Consider the following 20,232-nt stretch of genomic DNA (forward strand, 5'->3'; position numbering starts at 1 on the left):
TCTGACTGACCTAGTTACTAGATGAAGCAGATGGACACTGGACAGCAATGGCGTGACACAGCATCATGGACCGTGGACTGTAGTGGGAGAGGCTGAAGCTGCTTCAGGCAGATACTGCCCAGTGGAAGGTATCATCAGTCATCTCCGGTACCCACAAGGTCACAAGGTGAATCTTACTAGCTTACGAACTGATGCAACCCTGTCCCGTACAAGGTCATAAGATGCATCTATGTAGCTTGATAATTGATGCAATCACAAGGTGAATGTTACGTAGCTGTGTAACCGATGACAACGCAAGCTAGGGCTTCTCCATCACCTGATGGGCCTGCGCAGGCATCTGACTGATTGCAAGCATGGAGCTGTGGACTGACCACCTGAAAGATGACCTAGGTTACCTTGTCACCTGATGATAGTACTTTCACACATTCCAAGTCGGCTCTCAGTCTGTTAAAACAGGACGGTGCATTTTCTAGCATGGCTTGATGAAGGAACTATGGAGACGGTCTGTTCCAAACACTAGTGGGATTTGCCCGCTCCAGACACCTCAATGTTCTCCTGGTTATGAAACACGACACTCAATCAGCAGCTTGCATCCTGGAGATCTCGTTTTAACAACCGACAGTGACATCTTTCAGGTCTGTGAACTAGAGTAATGCTATATGGTGTGCTAGACTTGATCCTGATCGTACAGGTGGACCTCTATGTAGGATGTCGGCACGAAGCCCTCAGAGGTATCGTCCCGCTTGACCCGCGTCCACCCGTCGCCCTGGTCAGCCTCTATGATGTTGAACTCTTCATTCTCCAGCATGGAGATCGACCCTTCGCTGCTTCCTGAAAACCACAGCAACAGGGTGAGTTTATTTGGGAGAGGTAATGTAAAGTGAAATGGGGGTAATGTCATGTTAAAGACTATTGCACTTATGTAGCGACGTGCATGCGTGTGCGTGTCTTCCTGTATTAGTCCGAACTATTGCCAGTCTTATAGTGCTAGCCCACTGGGAAACCATGCTGCAGTTCAACATGGACACTCCACTCAGACACAGTATACTGACTCCGAGCCAACCAGTCCTTGTCTTGTCCCCAAACTACTGAGTGTCAGGCAGGATAAAAACAACTACCTTCTTTTAACGTCTATTGGCATGACGTCTCCGGGCAGATGCTGTTTCAACAAGACCATGGAGGCGGTCTTATTTAGGAGGACTGTGTTTTCTGCTGTCTAATGACAGATGGTCAACACGTGTACATAAAGATAAATCAGCATCAAGCTACTTTGGTACGGATGTTGTGATGAAAGTTGGCATGGGCTTTGCTACAGTTGTAGAACTCACCATCAAAAGGATATAATGCCCGACAGGTTCCGATGATAGGAAACGTTTCAAACTCATCCTCCCCCTCCTCATCTCCATCAATAGGCCTGAAACAGAAGGTCAGTATGAGACGTTAGCAGTGAGTGGGAGGCAGTTTCATATTACGATACAGTGAAGTTTCCACAAAGAAACATAAATATCAGAGGTACATATCATATGTAAGGTTCAGCTAGATGTTTGTTTTCTATGGATGTGAAATGAACATTGCAAATATTCAGAGTAACATTTGTATCAACATCAAAACAATTGTTATTGTTGATAATTCTTGGAATACTACCTCTATTACATCACTGCCATAATATTGTATTCAGGCTGCGACCACACTAAAACTAAACAATCAGATTTTCATCAGAAGTCCTCCTCACTGTCAACTATACATCATTAGTCGTATCCCTAATAGCACTCTGGACGACCTCTTCCATGTGCAGAGGCAGGTCATTTCGGGTCTAAATGACTTCATTTCCTTTCTAGATGTCATTTCCGGTCTCTCAAAGGTCATAAAAGTGTCATCTATGACGTCACTTCCGGTATTGGTTCCGGTCGTGACGTCACTTATTCCACTTGTGATGTCACTTCAAGTCAGGAGGAAAGACCGAAGTGATTCAGGTCTCAGAAGTTACCACTTTGGTGAAACCCACAAGCTCGGGTGTGCTGCTTACAAATCTAGAAACATTACCAGGGCGAACCAGGATTCAAAACCCACGGCAAACTGCGGTACCTTAGACGACTGGGCACCCCGTGCCCCCACAGCACCATGATGTGACAGACACGGACAGCATATACTTACGCATACACATTATGCTGCAGGTTTGGTGTTCCTGGCTCGGAGACCTGCTGTTGACTGGCTGGGGTACTGCCATCTGACACACTTGGGGACAGCGACTCGTTAGACGTACTGTGGCGCCGATGTTTACCATCAGCCTCACCTAGATAATTCTGGAACACATAACACAAACACTCATTTCATCACTCAATATGTCCACACTACCTAGTAAGTTGAATGCTGACTTTCGTGGAACCTCAATAGCCTGGAAATAATTCAGGGACAATGTTGAACATGAAACTCATTATTGCCGGACACTTGTTTATCCAAACAACTAATTTCAGCAAGCAATTCATCTCTACGAACACAGTAGGTAGATTTACGTAGTCAGTAGTGATGGGTATTGGCCTTTTGTATTGCCATAAATTGCAATAATGATTCATGTATTGCGATACATACCACAATATATTGCATGCCTTCTTTCATTTGTAATTTGTAACAAAATACTAAAAAAGGTCACATACATCACACTTCCCCTGCAGTTTTTTGACAACTTTGTAGCAGTCCACCATTTTGTTGGATGTTACTCTGGCCACAACACAAACGTAATAGACAGATCCTATACAGGAGGCTGGTCTTGAATAATTTGGCTTCTTGGATCACAGGAATCAGATGCTAATTTCATAATTTCAACTGGAGTTGTCACTGATGTACATTTTGCCAACAAGATGAAAATATGCATGATTTTGAAAAACCCAATATACACCAGTATTTTCCAAACATATTGTCGGAAGTATTCATACGACAATCCTTAAGAACTCTCCAGTATAATGTTATATGTTTCAGGACCTACTGATTGACGAGAGTGATCTAACTGACGTGTCTGTGTGTCCACCTGCCCCCCATGTCTGTACTTGGAATCATATTGTTTAAATGGCATCAACGCGTTTTCACTCACCTCAAACTTTTGCAGATCTTGCCGTAGATCATCTATCTTTTGAGCATTTTCTTCTATTTTCTTATCTAAGGTACTTGGATCTCCTAGAGCCGGGTTGTTTGCATAAACATCTTTCATCTTCAACATGCCTTCCCTGTAACAGCAAGCCATGTATACAGTCAAACACCGTTGTGTTGGAGTTGAGAGACCTATGTCAATACTGAGGTTCCACACAACCGAAAATGATAAATAAAGAAGGAACATGCAGGGGCAATGCTTTTACTTCGAGACAACAGTAAGTTTGACACAACAGTGTTTCACTGTAATCTCAAGGTATCCCTGTAAAGGCAAGTCCTATGTAATCTCAAGTTGAACTATAGCTATCCCTGTACAGGCAAGTCCCATATAATCTCAAGCTGAATTAGAGCTATCCCTGTAACAGCAAGTCCTATATAATCTCAAGTTCAAACAAAGCTATCCCTGTAACAGCAAGTCCTATATAATCTCAAGTTGAAACAAAGCTATCCCTGTAACAGCAAGTGCTATATAATCTCAAGTTGAAACAAAGCTATCCCTGTAACAGCAAGTCCTATATAATCTCAAGTTGAAACAAAGCTATCTCTGTAACAGCAAGTCCTATATAATCTCAAGTTGAAACAAAGCTATCCCTGTAACAGTTTAACTCTACATTACCTCTGTCTGTCCTACCCCCAAGGACTACCACCCTCCCTCAACCCTACATTACCTCTCTGCCTGTCCTACCCCCAAGGACTACCACCCTCCCACAACACTACATTACCTCTCTGCCTGTCTTACCCCCAAGGACTACCACCCTCCCACAACCCTACATTACCTCTCTGCCTGTCCTACCCCCAAGGACTACCACCCTCCCACAACCCTACAGTTCCTCTCTGCCTGTCCTACCCCCAAGGACTACCACCCTCCCACAACCCTACATTACCTCTCTGCCTGTCTTACCCCCAAGGACTACAACCCTCCCACAACCCTACAGTTCCTCTCTGCCTGTCTTAACCCCAAGGACTACCATCCTCCCACAACCCTACAGTTCCTCTCTGCCTGTCTTACCCCCAAGGACTACCACCCTCCCACAACCCTACATTACCTCTCTGCCTGTCTTACCCCCAAGGACTACCACCCTCCCACAACCCTACAGTTCCTCTCTGTCTGTCTTACCCCCAAGGACTACCACCCTCCCACAACCCTACAGTTCCTCTCTGCCTGTCTTACCCCCAAGGACTACCACCCTCCCACAACACTACATTACCTCTCTGCCTGTCTTACCCCCAAGGACTACCACCCTCCCACAACCCTACAGTTCCTCTCTGTCTGTCTTACCCCCAAGGACTACCACCCTCCCACAACCCTACAGTTCCTCTCTGTCTGTCTTACCCCCAAGGACTACAACCCTCCCACAACCCCACATTACCTCTCTGCCTGTCTTACCCCCAAGGACTACCACCCTCCCACAACCCTACAGTTCCTCTCTGCCTGTCTTACCCCCAAGGACTACCACCCTCCCACAACACTACATTACCTCTCTGCCTGTCTTACCCCCAAGGACTACCATCCTCCCACAACCCTACAGTACCTTTCTGTCTGTCTTACCCCCAAGGACTACCACCCTCCCACAACCCTAGAGTACCTCTCTGTCTGTCCTACCCCCAAGGACTACCACCCTCCCTCAACCCTACATTACCTCTCTGCCTGTCTTACCCCCAAGGACTCCACCCTCCCACAACTCTAGTTCCTCTCTGCCTGTCCTACCCCCAAGGACTACCACCCTCCCACAACCCTAGAGTACCTCTCTGCCTGTTCTTTGGCCATTTCCTTCTTGATTGCATCAATCTTCTGCTGCAGCTTCTTCCGACGCTGATTGGGAGGCAGGTCACTGAAGTCTTCCTTTGGGTCATCCACCTGAAGACAATCAAACCAGTCATATCTCACTCTAAACTGGTCAATATCCATGTAAACGCCCATCATCAAGCAGATATGTCACAAGTATCTTTAACAAATCGTTTCTAACAAAACATTTCGTATTTACCACAAAGCATGTCATTCACATAACAATACTCTACATGATCATTAAGCAAAGCGAAATAAGCTGCTAAATTTGCGTTCTTTATCTGTGGGATCATGCCATGTTACACAAAATTACTCAATGTTAATTTCATGGCAGGTCACAATTCATATACAATGATATGGCTGTATGTCACTGAAATGACCGCACATCATCATCACCATCATCATTCCTAAAGGACAACTGTATTAATGACAATGCCCCAACGAGGTCAAGGGACCTCATACTAGCATCTACCACTGATAACCCATAACATGCACGCATGCAATACCAAAGCATACCACAGCATGCAATTTCTACCACTGCTGTTTATAACCACCTAAAACCGTTTGGGTATTCCACTTACTCATTTGTAAGCACGAGACAGCGATTAAGCTGTCTATACTGTTTCATTACAAAATGTTATCAGATGAAATACTTAAATTAATCTTTTTGTTCTGTTTGTTGTTTAAGACCGCACTCAGCAATATTCCAGCTATATGACGGCGATCTGTAAATAATCAAGTCTGGACCAGACAATCCAGTGATTGACATCACAAGCATCAATCCATGCAGTTGGGATACGATGACATCCATCAACCAAGTCAGTGAGCCTGACCACCCGATCCCGTTAGTCACCTCTTATGACAAGCATAGTTGCCGTTTAGGGCAAGAATGGGTTGCTGAAGACCTATTCTACCCCGGATCTCCACCGGTCAGTTAAATTAATCAGTAGATCATAAAGAGCATTTACTGAGCACAGCAAAAATGTAAATAAATATCCCAGGCATTGATTAAATGTCCAGTGAATGGTGCCTCAGTCCATCAAATATCAAACCTGGACACTTGCTTAGGAAAAGTAAAGCATATCCTGCAAATGTAACACATTAAATCAACAAAAAATAATTCCAGGCAAAAAAAATCCCACTGCGAGCCTAAGGACAATGTAATGTTCTGTTATGGACAACATGCAGAAAACACTGGTGAGAACGCAGGGAATGTTAAGTAGCCTCTTACACCAGTGTGAGGACAGGGTTGAGGAAGTCAACCTGACCCGCCTACTTGTGAAGTCAAGTGTTGATATTGTGCAGCAACACTCCGATGACCCCATGGCTTGATTTACAGCTTCTGGCACAATAACAATACTCACTCTCTAATTGCACCTTGTAAACAAAGTCGTACCAAATAGTTGTCACATACTGTTCTCGCTTAGAATTCATAGCCTGAACTTCATGTAATACAAATTGATTTCGTTATTTGTCAAGTAAACTGTAGTCTTCCATATTACAGAGCACCATGTTATCAAGACATTAATCCATCCTCGTGGACAGTTGACATAAATGTATAGTTGCATGTTAAGTCAAATTAACATTTACACAAGCATATTTGTCAACTGTGGTTTGTATTCTGACTTTATGACTGCCCCGTGGCCTAGTGGACAGAGCGTCCGCCTGGAGAATGGAAAGTCAATGGTTCGCGTCCTTGGCCATGTCATACCAAAAATGGTACTTGTTGTTGCCTTGCCTGGTTCTCTGCATCAAGGGGATAAAACAAGGACTAGTCAGCTCAGTCTGTACACTGTGTCTGAGTGGAGTATCCATGTTATACTGCGGCATGGTATCTCAGTGGGCGGGCACTATAAAACCAGTTTTAATCTGGACTAGTAGTACAAGCAGCCATACACACTCATGCATGTACGTTTATATAAGTAAAACAATCTTGAACACGAAGCTAGACCCCATTTCACCTCACATCAAACTTTAGAGTTAAATGAAGCATTTGCACATTTCAGAGTGAGTGAGAGAGTGAATGTTGTTTTTCGCTGAAGTATTTCAGCTATATGACAACATCCAGTAACTGAATTTCACACAGGAAAACCAGTGGTTGACAGCATGAGCAAATATCCACGCCAGCTAGAGCCATAGTATCAGAAAGATCCAAGGTTTAGAAGTGCTTAAGACAAACATCAGATACTTGGAATCCCCACCGACATGTCAGAGGGTATCAATGGGTATCAATGGGTATCAATGGAGATCCACTTCAACATCACTCCGTGGACATGTCATTTGTTTGCTTGCTGTCAAACCCCACACTCAGCAATATTCCTCCTCATAGAGTCTGGACCAGAAAATCCAGTGATGACATCATGAGCATCCATCTACACAAATGGGATACATCAACCAAGTCAACAAGCCTGACCATCTGAACCTGATAGTGGCCTCTTGAGGTGAGCATGGGTTGCTGAAGACCAATTTTAACCCGGATCTTGACAGGGTTGAATTCTGAATCAAATCGCAGCCACAAGAAATAACTTTACATGGTGTCGTACATTTGGGCCCCTCCAGGGCACAGCCATGTTGTATTAGTAACAGTGTCATGTTAGAACAACACTGATGGTAATTAGAGTTCCCGGCCACCAACATCCAAAGGTCAAGGTCATCATGGTAGTTAAGTACAACAGAAATCATTTGGTTAATAACTCACAAAACAGTGCTGGAGATGGAACTAAATGGGACGGTTTGTTTGCTTTTCTTCCTTGTTTCTAAAAAAAGTATAGTTGCATCTATCTTTTTCAAAAGTTAGGGGAGATAATTATATAAAACATGGTGCTCAGGCTGGTTGCTTGTGACAATGGACGTATCATCTAAAGAGATGAAGATTTACACACGGTCACACTACGTAGCAAATTTGAGTTAACTTTCTTGAATATTTCTCTCCATAGATAGATATCCATATTTCTGTACCAACACTGCTTTGATGAAACAATTTCCTGTTATATACAATAGATAGACATGCACCTTTTTTGATGACATCACAGAGTCGCTACATGTTCTCTAAGACAGTTACCATGGTTACATACTGAAGAAAGTACATCTAGGACTACAAGTTGTCAATTTGTAACCTGGGGATGCCCTCTGTGAAACTTTCCCAATCATTATGCTGTGCTGTTTGTTAAAGTGCTCTTTGACAATGATTAAGAAAATTTCCCAGACCATCCCACGTTTTATATCCCCATCTGGTGTTGTACAAGGGAGAAATATGTTCTTAAACAATAGCCCACAAGTGAAAATCAGATGCTGAAGCTGTTTTTTCAACCTATATAAGATTTGTTCCTCTCTGAAAATCCTGTTTTCAAACAAGATACAGCATCACAAGTCTACATAACTCACCTGTCCGGATTAATTTTGATTGTATTCCATGCACTTTAAACAGTTGCAACATAAATGTATTTCCTTGGGACTCTTCTGCAAAGATGCCCCATGCCAAACATTGTTGTTTGCGTATTTGATAGCACTACATGTTTGATAAACATCGGATCTTGACAACTATGTGAAAAGAAACTGTCATCTATCTTCACTGATAAAAGAAATTTGTTGGAGGTGCAATCTTCTGTTTGAGAACATGTTTCAAATATTTCTGGATGACAGATTCAACAGTCCTGACTCTTTGCTCAGAAGCCAGAGTGTGATGAATTATTTCCCCTTGTATATATACACCAGACAGGGTGGTAGATTCACAGTATATACCACAGATCCAGAAGTCTATGGCTAACCCAGATGGAATCATATTACTTGTCATTCTGCTGCCATTTTTCAAAGCAAATGTCATCATGCTATACACATTCAGAGGAAATACAATTTGTTCCTTCCTGAGTAAAAGGATGCAAACACAATTCTTACTTCACAGAGCTCTCAAAAAAATGAATTCTTGTGATCGTTAAACAGGAAAAAGCCCATTGTGCAATTTCCGACATTTGCTTTGTAAAACAGGCAACAGAAAACATTGTGGAGCAGATTTGCCACACAGTGACAACTAACAGGCTGTAGTTATGACATTTCATTAACTAGTTTAACACTGTGTATACAACTGACTACACTAATCCTAGACATGACCAAATCAACTGTCACAGTGTGTTGCATCTGCTAACTCTAGGAACTGAGTAAGATGCAGGCTCAGTAGATCATCATATCAAACCATATCTGCCCAGGCCAGGATTGACAGCTCCATAATGAATACCTATTGTAGCAATATAATCGGGTCAAGAAAGAGACGTCCTTTTGTACATGGGATTCAAGGGTCTATTTAAAGGGAATTTGGGACGCAAATAAAATCTATTTGGTACGTATATTCAACATTTAACAAAATATGACGTACATAATAATTCCCTTTACCGGTATGTATTCTATTTTTAAAATATTCTTCTCAGTCATTCAATTTCAAATCATACCCTTTCATGAGCTAGGAATGAGTTTGAAAGTTTTTCGTCTGCGATCTGGATTCTGCCTTCGTACAGTGAATTTTAAGAATTGTGTTAAGTAGTCTTTCGGATTCAGGGGTGAACAAATGAGACCGACTGAAAAATGAGAGGGGATTTGGGATTCAGGGGAGGAGGGGATGTTTTCTGAAATGCCATATTCTGATATGATCATCTACTCAGCCTGTTCTGACACCTGGGTCTGGATGCTACAAGATATCATAGACACGGCATACCTGGATCTAACCTTCATATACACTGGGTACATGTGTGACACACAGCATACATATGTGACACATTGCATACATCTGTGACAAGTTGCATACATCTGTGATGTGATTGCAATATATTCCATACTTTAAGCTATGTTAGTATTAAATATATGCAAAATGTTACTGGGATATAAAAAATAATAATTTCGAAATGGTGTAAAAGTTGTTTGTTACAGGGCACAGGGATTACGTTTTAGAAATTGGTTTAAAAAAAGATGTGGGTTGCTAAGAAAGTGGACACTGTCCTATCAGAACGAACAGTTATCACACATGATAGGTTGTCATGGTGACATCTTAACTTTATCAGAAGTGATGTTTTTGTGAATTTGGATGATACTTATGAAACTTTGGATAGCTATTTTTCAACTTGAAATCTAAATTATAACTTTTTAAAGACAAGAAATTCAGAATTTAAAGGGAACATATTTCCTGCATTCCAACATAGGAACACCTAGTTTCTGAGAGCAAACATAGGAGTACTGTGTAGAGTGATTGTCTGTGGCTGTAATGCATGGTCTGTCTATGACATAGTGCAGTAGATCCAGTGAGAGAGACTGACGGACGACGGACAGTGACACAGACATACGAGGTGGGCGACATATTTACCGTGGTAGAGATTGTGGGTAACTGCGATAACAGCTAGAAACAAAATAAATACACACATAGCCTTCAGTTCCAAAGTATCTAGCTTGGATGAGCATCTCTAGCGCTCTATGCTTATATGGATTCAACTCTCTCTGTATGAAGCTACCCAAACTAAAACCAACCACTCTTCATATCAGACCGAAGTTGCAATTCATAGAAACATGTACGCACATTGTACCAAGTTGGGATACATTATCGTTAAAGAAGATGGATTAATTTTGAATTTTTTCACCAAGTCAAATAATAATTAACGCATCGAGATACTTTCTGGGTGTTGATGAAATCATCCAACTTGATTCCAAGTAGGCCTGAAAAACGTGCTGAAGAAGGTGAGGTTTCTAATAAAACTGTGCCCACCATCACCTCAGTTCGTCATAGTTCCAAACAAATGAGGAATGTAAAATTCTATAGTAATAAATCTTTGTCCTGGAAAAAAGCAATGTAAACAGTGACGCACAAAAGAACAAAATTAACAAAACAATACCTGGAAGCAATCTGACCATGCACCTTGACAAAGATACCCAGCATTATGCCATGATCAGCAGCTACCTCTAGTGTTCCATGGACTTATTGACTTCATAAAAGGGCTCCATTTCAGAACTTTAATTGTTGACTTATTACCTGTGGTTTACCATATCGCTGTAGTAACCCTATCTCAGTGCTGCCCCCTTAAAACAATTTAGATTTGGACTTGTTGCTACACGGAGCTGCTGACTGTGCCAGTGTTTTCCTAATAGATTCCCGATCCAAATGTGCATCGTACTTTATAGGCTTCAGCAAAGTGCCAGCGTCATGATCTAACGACAAAGGCAACATGATTTACTTCATGAGACACTCGTCTTCACATACAAGTACTTATATTGTAGATGGAGCAACAATATATTTACTTATCGAGTTGGAAATCGGACTGGTAAAGATTTTTTATCTGCAATAGCTCTCAACGATGACAGCCATAAATCTGTACCTTCTCGAGGATCCATACCCGGTAAGTACATGGAAAGCTGCATGATGGAAAATAGATGTACACATATTTGAAGGCAAATCTATTAGGAAGCAACTTGTCTTGTGGTCTTCATGGGGTTATGATTCATGTACATACGGCAGGGTTGTTAGTGCGGATGTTCCAAATCGGGAATCTATTAGGTAAACATGATGGGACAGCCCGTAGCTGTGCATAGCCACATGTCAATATCAAGGCAGCACAGAGATACACTTACCTCAGCTATCTTTCCATATAGCTTTTACAAACGCATTCATAAAATTAAAGTAATGTGACATTATTCGGATGCTACAAAACTACATGGAACACAAGATGTCCTCCCCATCTGGCCGACGCTGTCAAACTGCTTGCAGCACAACTACTCACACACCTACTCATGCCATGCTGAAAACATAGGACTGGGTACTAGACAGGAAACTCAGGGGAAACTATAATGCAGGATGGAAAACAGGACTGCATTCTTTACATACCAATAATCCAATGATCTTTAACATGAGGAAAAACAAATAATAACGGCTGGCTAGAAAATAAAACTTTGGTACAAAATTCTCCCGAGAAATTCTGTTGGTTGTTAACACTCACACAAATACACTGAAGAGAAACCTACAAACAAATTGAGTCAACAGTCAGACACCAAGCACTCAAATCGAAAAGAATATATCCTGACGAAAAATTGGAAGCGTCATAACATTAATACGTCTCTTGAGTTAAATCAGTTGTCAGGAAAGATGTATGCAATTCATGAAAATGAACTACGGTGAAAGGTCTGCTACGTGAGACATGAGAATACATGTGAATACATGTGAATTGATGTGATGAACGTTATGTGCCCTTGAAGGATGAAGCCGACGATGAGGCAAGATGAAACATGTCTGACAACTGATCTAACACAGGAGCTTCACTGACATCCAACATCTAGTGTAACTGCCATCAAACAGACCTGAGATTTCTGCAGCAACAGTTAATAAAAATGTTCAGTCAATGTTTAAGAAGACAAATCCTCTTTAGAAAACAAACTTGGAAATTCCACATATTTATAATTACAAATTGGGAATAATGGTAAAAACAACTGAGCACAACATATCTGTAGGAATGACTCCATTACGCCCCAAATGTTTAAATAAAAACCTTTTAAAAAAATTAAAAAAAGAATCTGCAAAAGTAACACCTAGAGTAGACCGTACAATGAAGTGCATGATAAATATTCACTTTACACATGATACAGTAGGTCAGATGACCATATGCAAGAGGTTGTGAAATACATCCGAGTGCATACCACACAGTCTCTACAGTGAAAGCTGTATTATAATCTAGCCTATCTGCCAATGCAACAAACACTCTAGCTTGGGTTAGTGGCATATGGCTGCCTACACATAGTTAAGAACATTAGGAATAAAGAAGATTTGCTACAGTATGGATAAACATCTTGTCTTTTTTTTAAAGTAAGACAAACGTTGATTCATTGTAAACAGAACGAATTCCCTCCCTGGTAAATCACATCTACTGACAATAATACCTTGCCCTACAATAGTCAAAAAAACATCTTACAATCTAGCAGTACTACCAACACAGAGTAAGGGAACAATAAAGTGGGCGAAATATTTTGGCGTTCTTAAAGTTCCTCATGGTGTACCACCTGCTAACATTTTGTGAGTTCACACACACAGCTTGAGACTGAATACTTACTGATCAATTACATCTGTGAAATAAAAGGGGGCTGGCAACGGTAGGATATTGTATTATGTAGGTCTTTTGGTCAAAGGTTCAAACACAGGATTTGAAACAGATATGTAGGATGCCCTATTCACTTCAAAAGTTTCTTTAAGTCTAGATGAGCCAACATGAAATAAAGCTTGGAAAACACCAGCAAAATCAGTGGACATGTGAGATGAGATGTCACAGTCATTACATTTAAAAGAATTTCTGAGTCTAGTTTACCTAAAGGATTACAATAAAATGTGGACTAACATCTAGTCTCTGAAATGAAAATATTTTACAGATAAATTATCATCTTAATAAAATACAACAAAAAGGAGCCCAGGGACTTCATTTTGAGAAACTGCAGTAATCTAGACATGCCAAATATTACAGACCAGCATGGGCTGTACGGGATCAATTTGTTTTCAGGTCTGTATGACAGACAAAGCAAAGTGCATCGTTCCCTTATGTTCGGTTGGTAGTACATGTGCTTCCTAAAATAACAGTGCACACTCCTGTTAATATGCTAATTCAAAATGACCAATATGTTAGTAGAGAGACCAACAATCTGAACATGACCTACCTTTGATGACTGAAATAAACCAAATATTCCCCCTCGTTTCCGACTCTTGCCAGAAACAGTGGATGTCTTATAGGTATTTTTCATGTCTGAAGGCGCTGATTTGGGTGTGGAGTGGTTCGAGTTTTCGGTGGCCTGCATGTTGCTCAGATCTTCGAATGGAATGTCACTGGGGACCTGAAACCCTGACTTGTGCCTCTCGATAACCATCTTTGAATCCTGAAAACATAAGATGAGGTCCGATGAAATGGAGTAAACGCCACGTCCAAAAGTATAGCACTTAAATAGCGACGTACAAGTGTGTGTGTGTGTGTGTGTGTGTGTGTGTGTGTGTGTGTGTGTGTGTGTGTGTGTGTGTGTGTGTGTGTGTGTGTGTGTGTGTGTGTGTGTGTGTGTGTGTGTGTGTGTGTGTGTGTGTGTGTGTGTGTGTGTGTGTGTGTGGGTGATTGTCTGGTCTGGACTCAATTATTTACAGACCGCCACCATACACTGGAGTATTGCTGAGTGCGGGGTTAAACAACAAACAAACAAACAAACAAACAAACAAACAAACAAAGACTCTAACTCTGTCATCTACTTCCTGGTAAGCATAAACATATTCTTCTCTACTAGCAATATTCAACACTACATTCAGACATTAAACAATTGTGCATGGTTGTATTGAAGTCTCACTTCTTTTGCATTTATGGCTGCTGCAGCCTTCTGCATGCCGTCGATGCAGGTGTTGATGATGGGGATGACATTCCTGTCAGCCTCTGCACTCTGACCTATAGCTGACTGGAGGCGGTTGATTCGCTTCTCGTCCATATCTTGTAAACCCTGAAACACACACAAATAAGCTTGTACTTGTAAAAAGATGAAAGGGTAATATGATATAAAAAGTTGATTAAGATTTTTGATTTGATCTGTTTGTTGTTTAACGCCGCACTCAGCAATATTCTAGCTATATGACGGCGGTCTGTAAATAATCGAGTCTGGACCAGACAATCCAGTGATTGATATCATGAGCATCGATCCCAACAATTGAGATATGATGACATGCAGTGAGCCTGACCACCCGATCCTGTTAGTTGCCTCTTACGACAAGCATAGTCGCCTTTTACGGCAAGCATGGGTTGCTGACGTCCGACAGATTTGTTCTTGGGCTGATAGTTTATATAAGTAATTATTAATTAAGTATTTTTAAAATAATGTGATAAACATGACATAACTTTCATATTTATAAACAGTAGGATTAGACCTTTCAAATGGTGTATGACATATAGTCGCAAACATGTTTTACAAGCTGATACTTTCCTTGATGAGTGAGTGAGTGAGTTGGGTTTAACACCGCTTTTAACAGTATTCCAGTTATATCATGGCGTGTCAGCTTAATGTGGGAGGAAAGCCCGAAGTGATGCAGGTATCAGGCGTCTACCACTTTGGTGAAACCCACAAGCATGGGTATGGTGATGCCAAACCTAGAAACATAATTGGGGCAAACCGGGATTCGAACCCACAAACATAGGTTTCTAGCGAGTCCAAGGGACGCAACTCTGCACAGTGAATTGCGGTGCCTGAGACGAGTGCCCTCCCTTGATAAATGAAGGCTTCATCTATCACTACTTAATCTCTGGGAACTCGGTGTGATAGCAGTAAAAGCTTCTGTTGGACTGGTTGTGTTTTGTAATTGATATTGCAAGTGTATGTCTCCCTGCTTCATCAAAAATGTTTGGGTCGAATAGGACTGGAACAAGTCCAAATTTACTCCCCGGGTACCCACCCCTCTATTTCCCGGGTACCCACCCCTCTATTACCCGGGTACCCACCCCTCTACTACCCGGGTACCCACCCCTCTACTACCCGGGTACCCACCCCTCTATTACCTTGGTACCCACCCCTCTATTACCCGGGTACCCACCCCTCTACTACCCGGGTACCCACCCCTCTATTACCCGGGTACCCACCCCTCTACTACCCGGGTACCCACCCCTCTATTACCCGGGTACCCACCCCTCTATTACCTTGGTACCCACCCCTCTGTTACCCGGGTACCCACCCCTCTACTACCCGGGTACCCACTGTGGGTCTCAAGAGACAGGTACAAAATGTCCAATTGGCAAAACGTATTTAGATACATGTATCAAACAATCTGGTCATGTATACAATAAAGTTGACTTAAGTTATATCTTTATTCAACAATAGTCCGAAAGAATGGGTGCATAGTCAGAAAGAAATGCGAACATAAGTGACTTGTAGCGTAACCATAGAGTTTTAGATAATTTTTGTCTTTAAACAATATATCACGTGACTAACCACAAGTCTGGGTTGTCCTGTGGGTACCCGGGTCCTACTCGTCCTTACTAATTAGCCAAGTCGGTGAGCCGGCAAAGCGCTTTCGAGCCCCCACAGCGCTTATTGGATCTGAAAAAGTGCGCCTGGTAAAGGGCACTACTCCCGAGACCTCTCCCACACTCTTGTATGGTATAATTATTATGTTATCATCAACTTGCTGTTAGGCATAAGTCATATAATTGGCAAATGCAATGTTTGAGGGGAGTCTTCTAAGACTCGTTCATGTTTTGAAAGTGCAAGTGGAAACCACTTGGTTTTGTATTCAGAAATGATAACGTAGACCCATACTGTCAGATCATTTTCTTCAAACATGCTGTCTGTTGTCCCAATCTCACCTGTCGTAAGTTCCTAAGATGGGTCTGACCCTGTCATAATTTTGGTACTAAACTTACGATAACATAGCACTAAGACAGCTTCAAGAAACGTAGCACTAAGACAGCTTCAAGAAACTTAACACTAAGACAGCTTCAAGAAACTTAGCACTAAGACAGCTTCAAGAAACTTAGCACTAAGACAGCTTCAAGAAACGTAGCACTAAGACAGCTTCAAGAAACTTAACACTAAGACAGCTTCAAGAAACTTAGCACTAAGACAGCTTCAAGAAACGTAGCACTAAGACAGCTTCAAGAATGGGCTTAGATTAGATCTTTTTCACTATGAGACATTTATGACAATCTTAGTAACAGGACTGTGAACAGGCTGCCAGGTGGGCAACAAAAGGTCCTTGCTCAAACAAATTGCATACAGTAAACTACATTTATAACCAAGACGTTTATAACCAACTGACGGATATAACGAACAGTTAGTTTTTTTGTCCTGTCCATAAGCTGTATATGCTGCATACATGCTTATAACAAACTACGGTTATAACAAACTCAAATAAGTGATCCCTTTGAGTTGGTTATGACTGTAGTTCACGGTATGTTGTGAATGATGAAGACGGGTGTACTACCTGAAATACTTGTGGCATGCCGGTGGAATAATACTCTCTCTGATGAGCATTGGTCTGCTGGAGCTGGGCAGCGTACTCGTTTTTGCAATCCTCACATTGAGAAGCCTTCGTATTCATCACAATTCGATGCTGCAAAGTTAAGAAATAAAACATGGGAAATTTTCACAACTTTCAGCTGATAACAGTATAAACATAACACTTTTACCTACGTTCCAGGACTAAAAGTGCTTTACTCATTGTATCACTTGAGGAACAAACCTGGAGCCTCCCTGTGACAGGAAAATGGTTCCCCCACTACACTAGCTCCAGCTCTTCTCACACAAGACTGACACACAGGGTGATAATTACCTTTTCCACTTCAGCTCGGGACAGATTGATGTCTGCATCAGCCTTCCTGTAATTGTCTAGAGCCTTTTCACTGTCTTTGAAAGCCCTTTCGTACTGTCGTTTTGACTGAAAGGTGTAAACATAATGTCAAGTTATTCTTATACCTCAGAAACAGTACACAACATACCTTTAACTCAGAGATATTGCATCAATCTACATTTCTTCACTTGAGAATATACAATCAATACAAAAATGACCATGTCATATTTATTTTTACTACAGTTTGAAAGCATTAATTTCTTTCAAGAAATGTAATTACTCTGATCAGTTGTTTAAAACAAATTCCTCTGCACAATTTTTGTTTGTTTGTTTGTTGTTTAACGCCACACACAGCAATATTCCAGCTAAATGACCAGACAATCCAGTGATTGAAATCATGAATATCGATCCATGCAATTGGGATACAATGACATGCATCAACCAAGTCAGAGAGCTTGACCACCCGATCCCTTACGTCGCCCCTTCCGATAATCATAGTCGCCTCTTACGGCATGCATGGGTTGCTGAAGACGGGATCTTCACGGGTCTCCTCTGCACAAACATCACTTCAAGTAGTGTAGTGTCTACCGCTGAACTGTGATAGCTGACACACAGTTTTGAGAGTTACCTCTCTTTGTTCAAGAACACGGAAGCAGGCAACCACATGGCATATGTAATTGAGACAAACACCTAAGAAAATAGAGCTTGCATAGCCTTGTACTTATTCTACAAGTTGGTATCTAACAGTACTCCCAATTGTCTCCCCTTGCTCAGGTGTCCCAACCTGTTGGTAACTCCCCACAGAGAAGTCACGGCCATGCATCTCACCTTATCTAACTGTTGGTATGACTGTTTAAGTGAGTCTTGAATCCTTGTTCCTTCATGTAAATGCTGAAATGATAAACACACATCCATGAACACCCCACAGGAGCTAAGACATGAAAATGTGGCAGATTTTAATCATTATCACACACGCTTTATGGGGATTGTGTCCTGTTCGTAAATGTGTGGCCATTTCTATATTAAGTGTGTACATATCCTATAGTTTGGTTAATCCCTGTAGGTTGGGAAGTAGGCCTGTAAGGGATGGATCTCTCCACCATTTGGAAATCTATAACTAATGTCTATATGACACCTCTTTATATGTATCAATTATAAACAAAAGGGTTTCTATGAGTTTTGTAAAAGCATGAAAACAATAGTCCATTTTTAAACATCTTTTAATGTGTGCATCTGTCAATAAAACAACTTAAAAAGGATTTTGGGGGTAAATTAACCAATGATCAACCAGACATTCTAACTTCTTAATTTGCATTGCATCCAGCTTCACTTTAAAATACAAAATTTGGTGTGTTATGATTAAGACTGGTTTTACGCCACACTTAGCAATATTCCAGCGATATCATGGTGGTGGTAACCAGAAACCCACATCACACCCATCTAGGGAATCAAACCTGTGCTTGCGACATGACGAGCCAATGCTAACCACTTGGCTACCCCATGCCCCTATTAAGACTGAGTCTGAAACAAGCAATCACCCTTTTCCTCTCCTGTCTGAGCTCCCCGATGAGAGCCTGCAGGTCTTTAAAGACGGTGCCCTGCAGGTTCTCAGCCACCATCTCATGCTGGCCCGCGATGTCATGCAGCTCCTTCACCATGTCCACAAATGCCCGCGACCACGTAAACCTGAAACACAAGCCCACGGATTAGTTACAATAGCCACCAGCTGTTTACTTATGTAATGTTTGTTGTTAAAGTAGGACCATTTGGGTCTACACTGTAAAGGTTTCCCCAAAACCAGCATCACATGGATGGAGTATTCCTTTCCTGTAAAGTAGGACCTGTTTTCCCCCAAACCAGCATCACATGGCTGGAGTATTCCCTTCCTGTAAAGTAAGACCTGTTTTCCCCCAAACCAGCATGCCTTTGCTGAAGTCTTCCTTCCATGTAAAATAAGACCTGTTTTCCCCCAAACCAGCATGCCATGGCTGGAGTATTCCTTCCATGTAAAATAAGACCTGTTTTCCCCCAAACCAGCATGCCTTTGCTGAAGTCTTCCTTCCATGTAAAATAAGACCTGTTTTCCCCAAAACCAGCATGCCATGGCTGAAGTATTCCTTCCACGTAAAATAAGACCAGTTTTCCCCAAAACCAGCATGCCATGGCTGCAGTATTCCTTCCATGTAAAATAAGACCTGTTTTCCCCAAACCAGCATCACATGGCTAAACGGATTTTCTTCAGACCCGACAAGAGCTGTTGAGATAAAAGACTACAGGATGGAAAGAGCTGGAGTCCCTACCTGACTGTCAGGTATATAGAGGGGATGTCATCCACCTGGGAGGGAGGGAGGGAGGGGGTAATACACAGCCCCACCCACACCTCCGGACAGTTGCCAGGAAACACAACTTTACACAGGTAGGTGGGGTGGATCATGCAGAGTTGCCATAGATGAAGCCAGGTAGGATGAGATAAACACACTGGGGCAGCTATAGATACTGGTTACACCTTCACAGGTGAGATGTCAGTATAGAAGGACTGTCTGTGTAATTCCTTTGGGTCAAAGCCATTCCAGGATGAATAAAGATCCTATTGATGATTAGATGCAAGATGGAATGTTACTTAGTCACTGTCATAGCAGTGTTAGAAATTGGCCTTGACTAACTGCCCAATAGTTAAGGTATCATAAGGACTAGTACAAACTTGGCCTTTTTAAGGGTTTTGCTAGATGTAATCATTATAAGGACTAGTGGACGAAAACTGTTAGTTTCTACCGCTGCATAGGGTCAAGTCATAGGGTAATAGACAAGTGCTTGACAATGTCTGTATTATTACGAACTTTGGTATGAACAATCAGCCAGTGTTTAATTGTCCTCACATACTTAACACATTTATTGCTAAGCAGGAGCAGGAGTCAGTAAGTGAAAGTTGTTGCATGGTACAGATAGCAATACTACACCTCTACCAGTCTGTAATAAACTGAAGGTT

General features: G+C 41.7%; 1 protein-coding gene across 1 annotated transcript; it reads right to left on the minus strand.

Moving 5' to 3' along the window:
* Positions 1 to 667: 667 nt before the first annotated feature.
* On the minus strand, positions 668 to 19,680 carry LOC139458565 (cdc42-interacting protein 4 homolog). The gene is made up of 12 exons (XM_071239993.1): positions 19,547 to 19,680; positions 18,785 to 18,932; positions 18,075 to 18,137; positions 17,229 to 17,333; positions 16,881 to 17,009; positions 14,267 to 14,413; positions 13,598 to 13,813; positions 4,890 to 5,002; positions 3,089 to 3,221; positions 2,155 to 2,303; positions 1,329 to 1,414; positions 668 to 831 (listed from the first exon to the last, which is right to left on the minus strand). The coding sequence occupies exons 1-12, from the start codon at positions 19,678 to 19,680 to the stop codon at positions 668 to 670; spliced, it is 1,587 nt and encodes a 528-aa protein (XP_071096094.1).
* Positions 19,681 to 20,232: the final 552 nt, after the last annotated feature.

The sequence above is a fragment of the Haliotis cracherodii genome, unplaced genomic scaffold (genome assembly GCF_022045235.1).
Source record: "Haliotis cracherodii isolate W230 unplaced genomic scaffold, xgHalCrac1.p SCAF_13, whole genome shotgun sequence".
Taxonomy (NCBI): Eukaryota; Metazoa; Mollusca; class Gastropoda; order Lepetellida; family Haliotidae; genus Haliotis; species Haliotis cracherodii.

Bases quoted from the DNA above. Each gene is read 5' to 3' on its own strand.
- LOC139458565 (XM_071239993.1), bottom strand. From the start codon at position 19,680: ATGATCCACCCCACCTACCTGTGTAAAGTTGTGTTTCCTGGCAACTGT. The intron at 17,010-17,228 runs GTAATTATCACC...TTAACTTTGCAG, and splicing joins CCCGAGCTGAAGTGGAAAAG to CATCGAATTGTGATGAATAC. The intron at 832-1,328 runs GTGAGTTCTACA...TGTGGTTTTCAG, and splicing joins GGCATTATATCCTTTTGATG to GAAGCAGCGAAGGGTCGATC.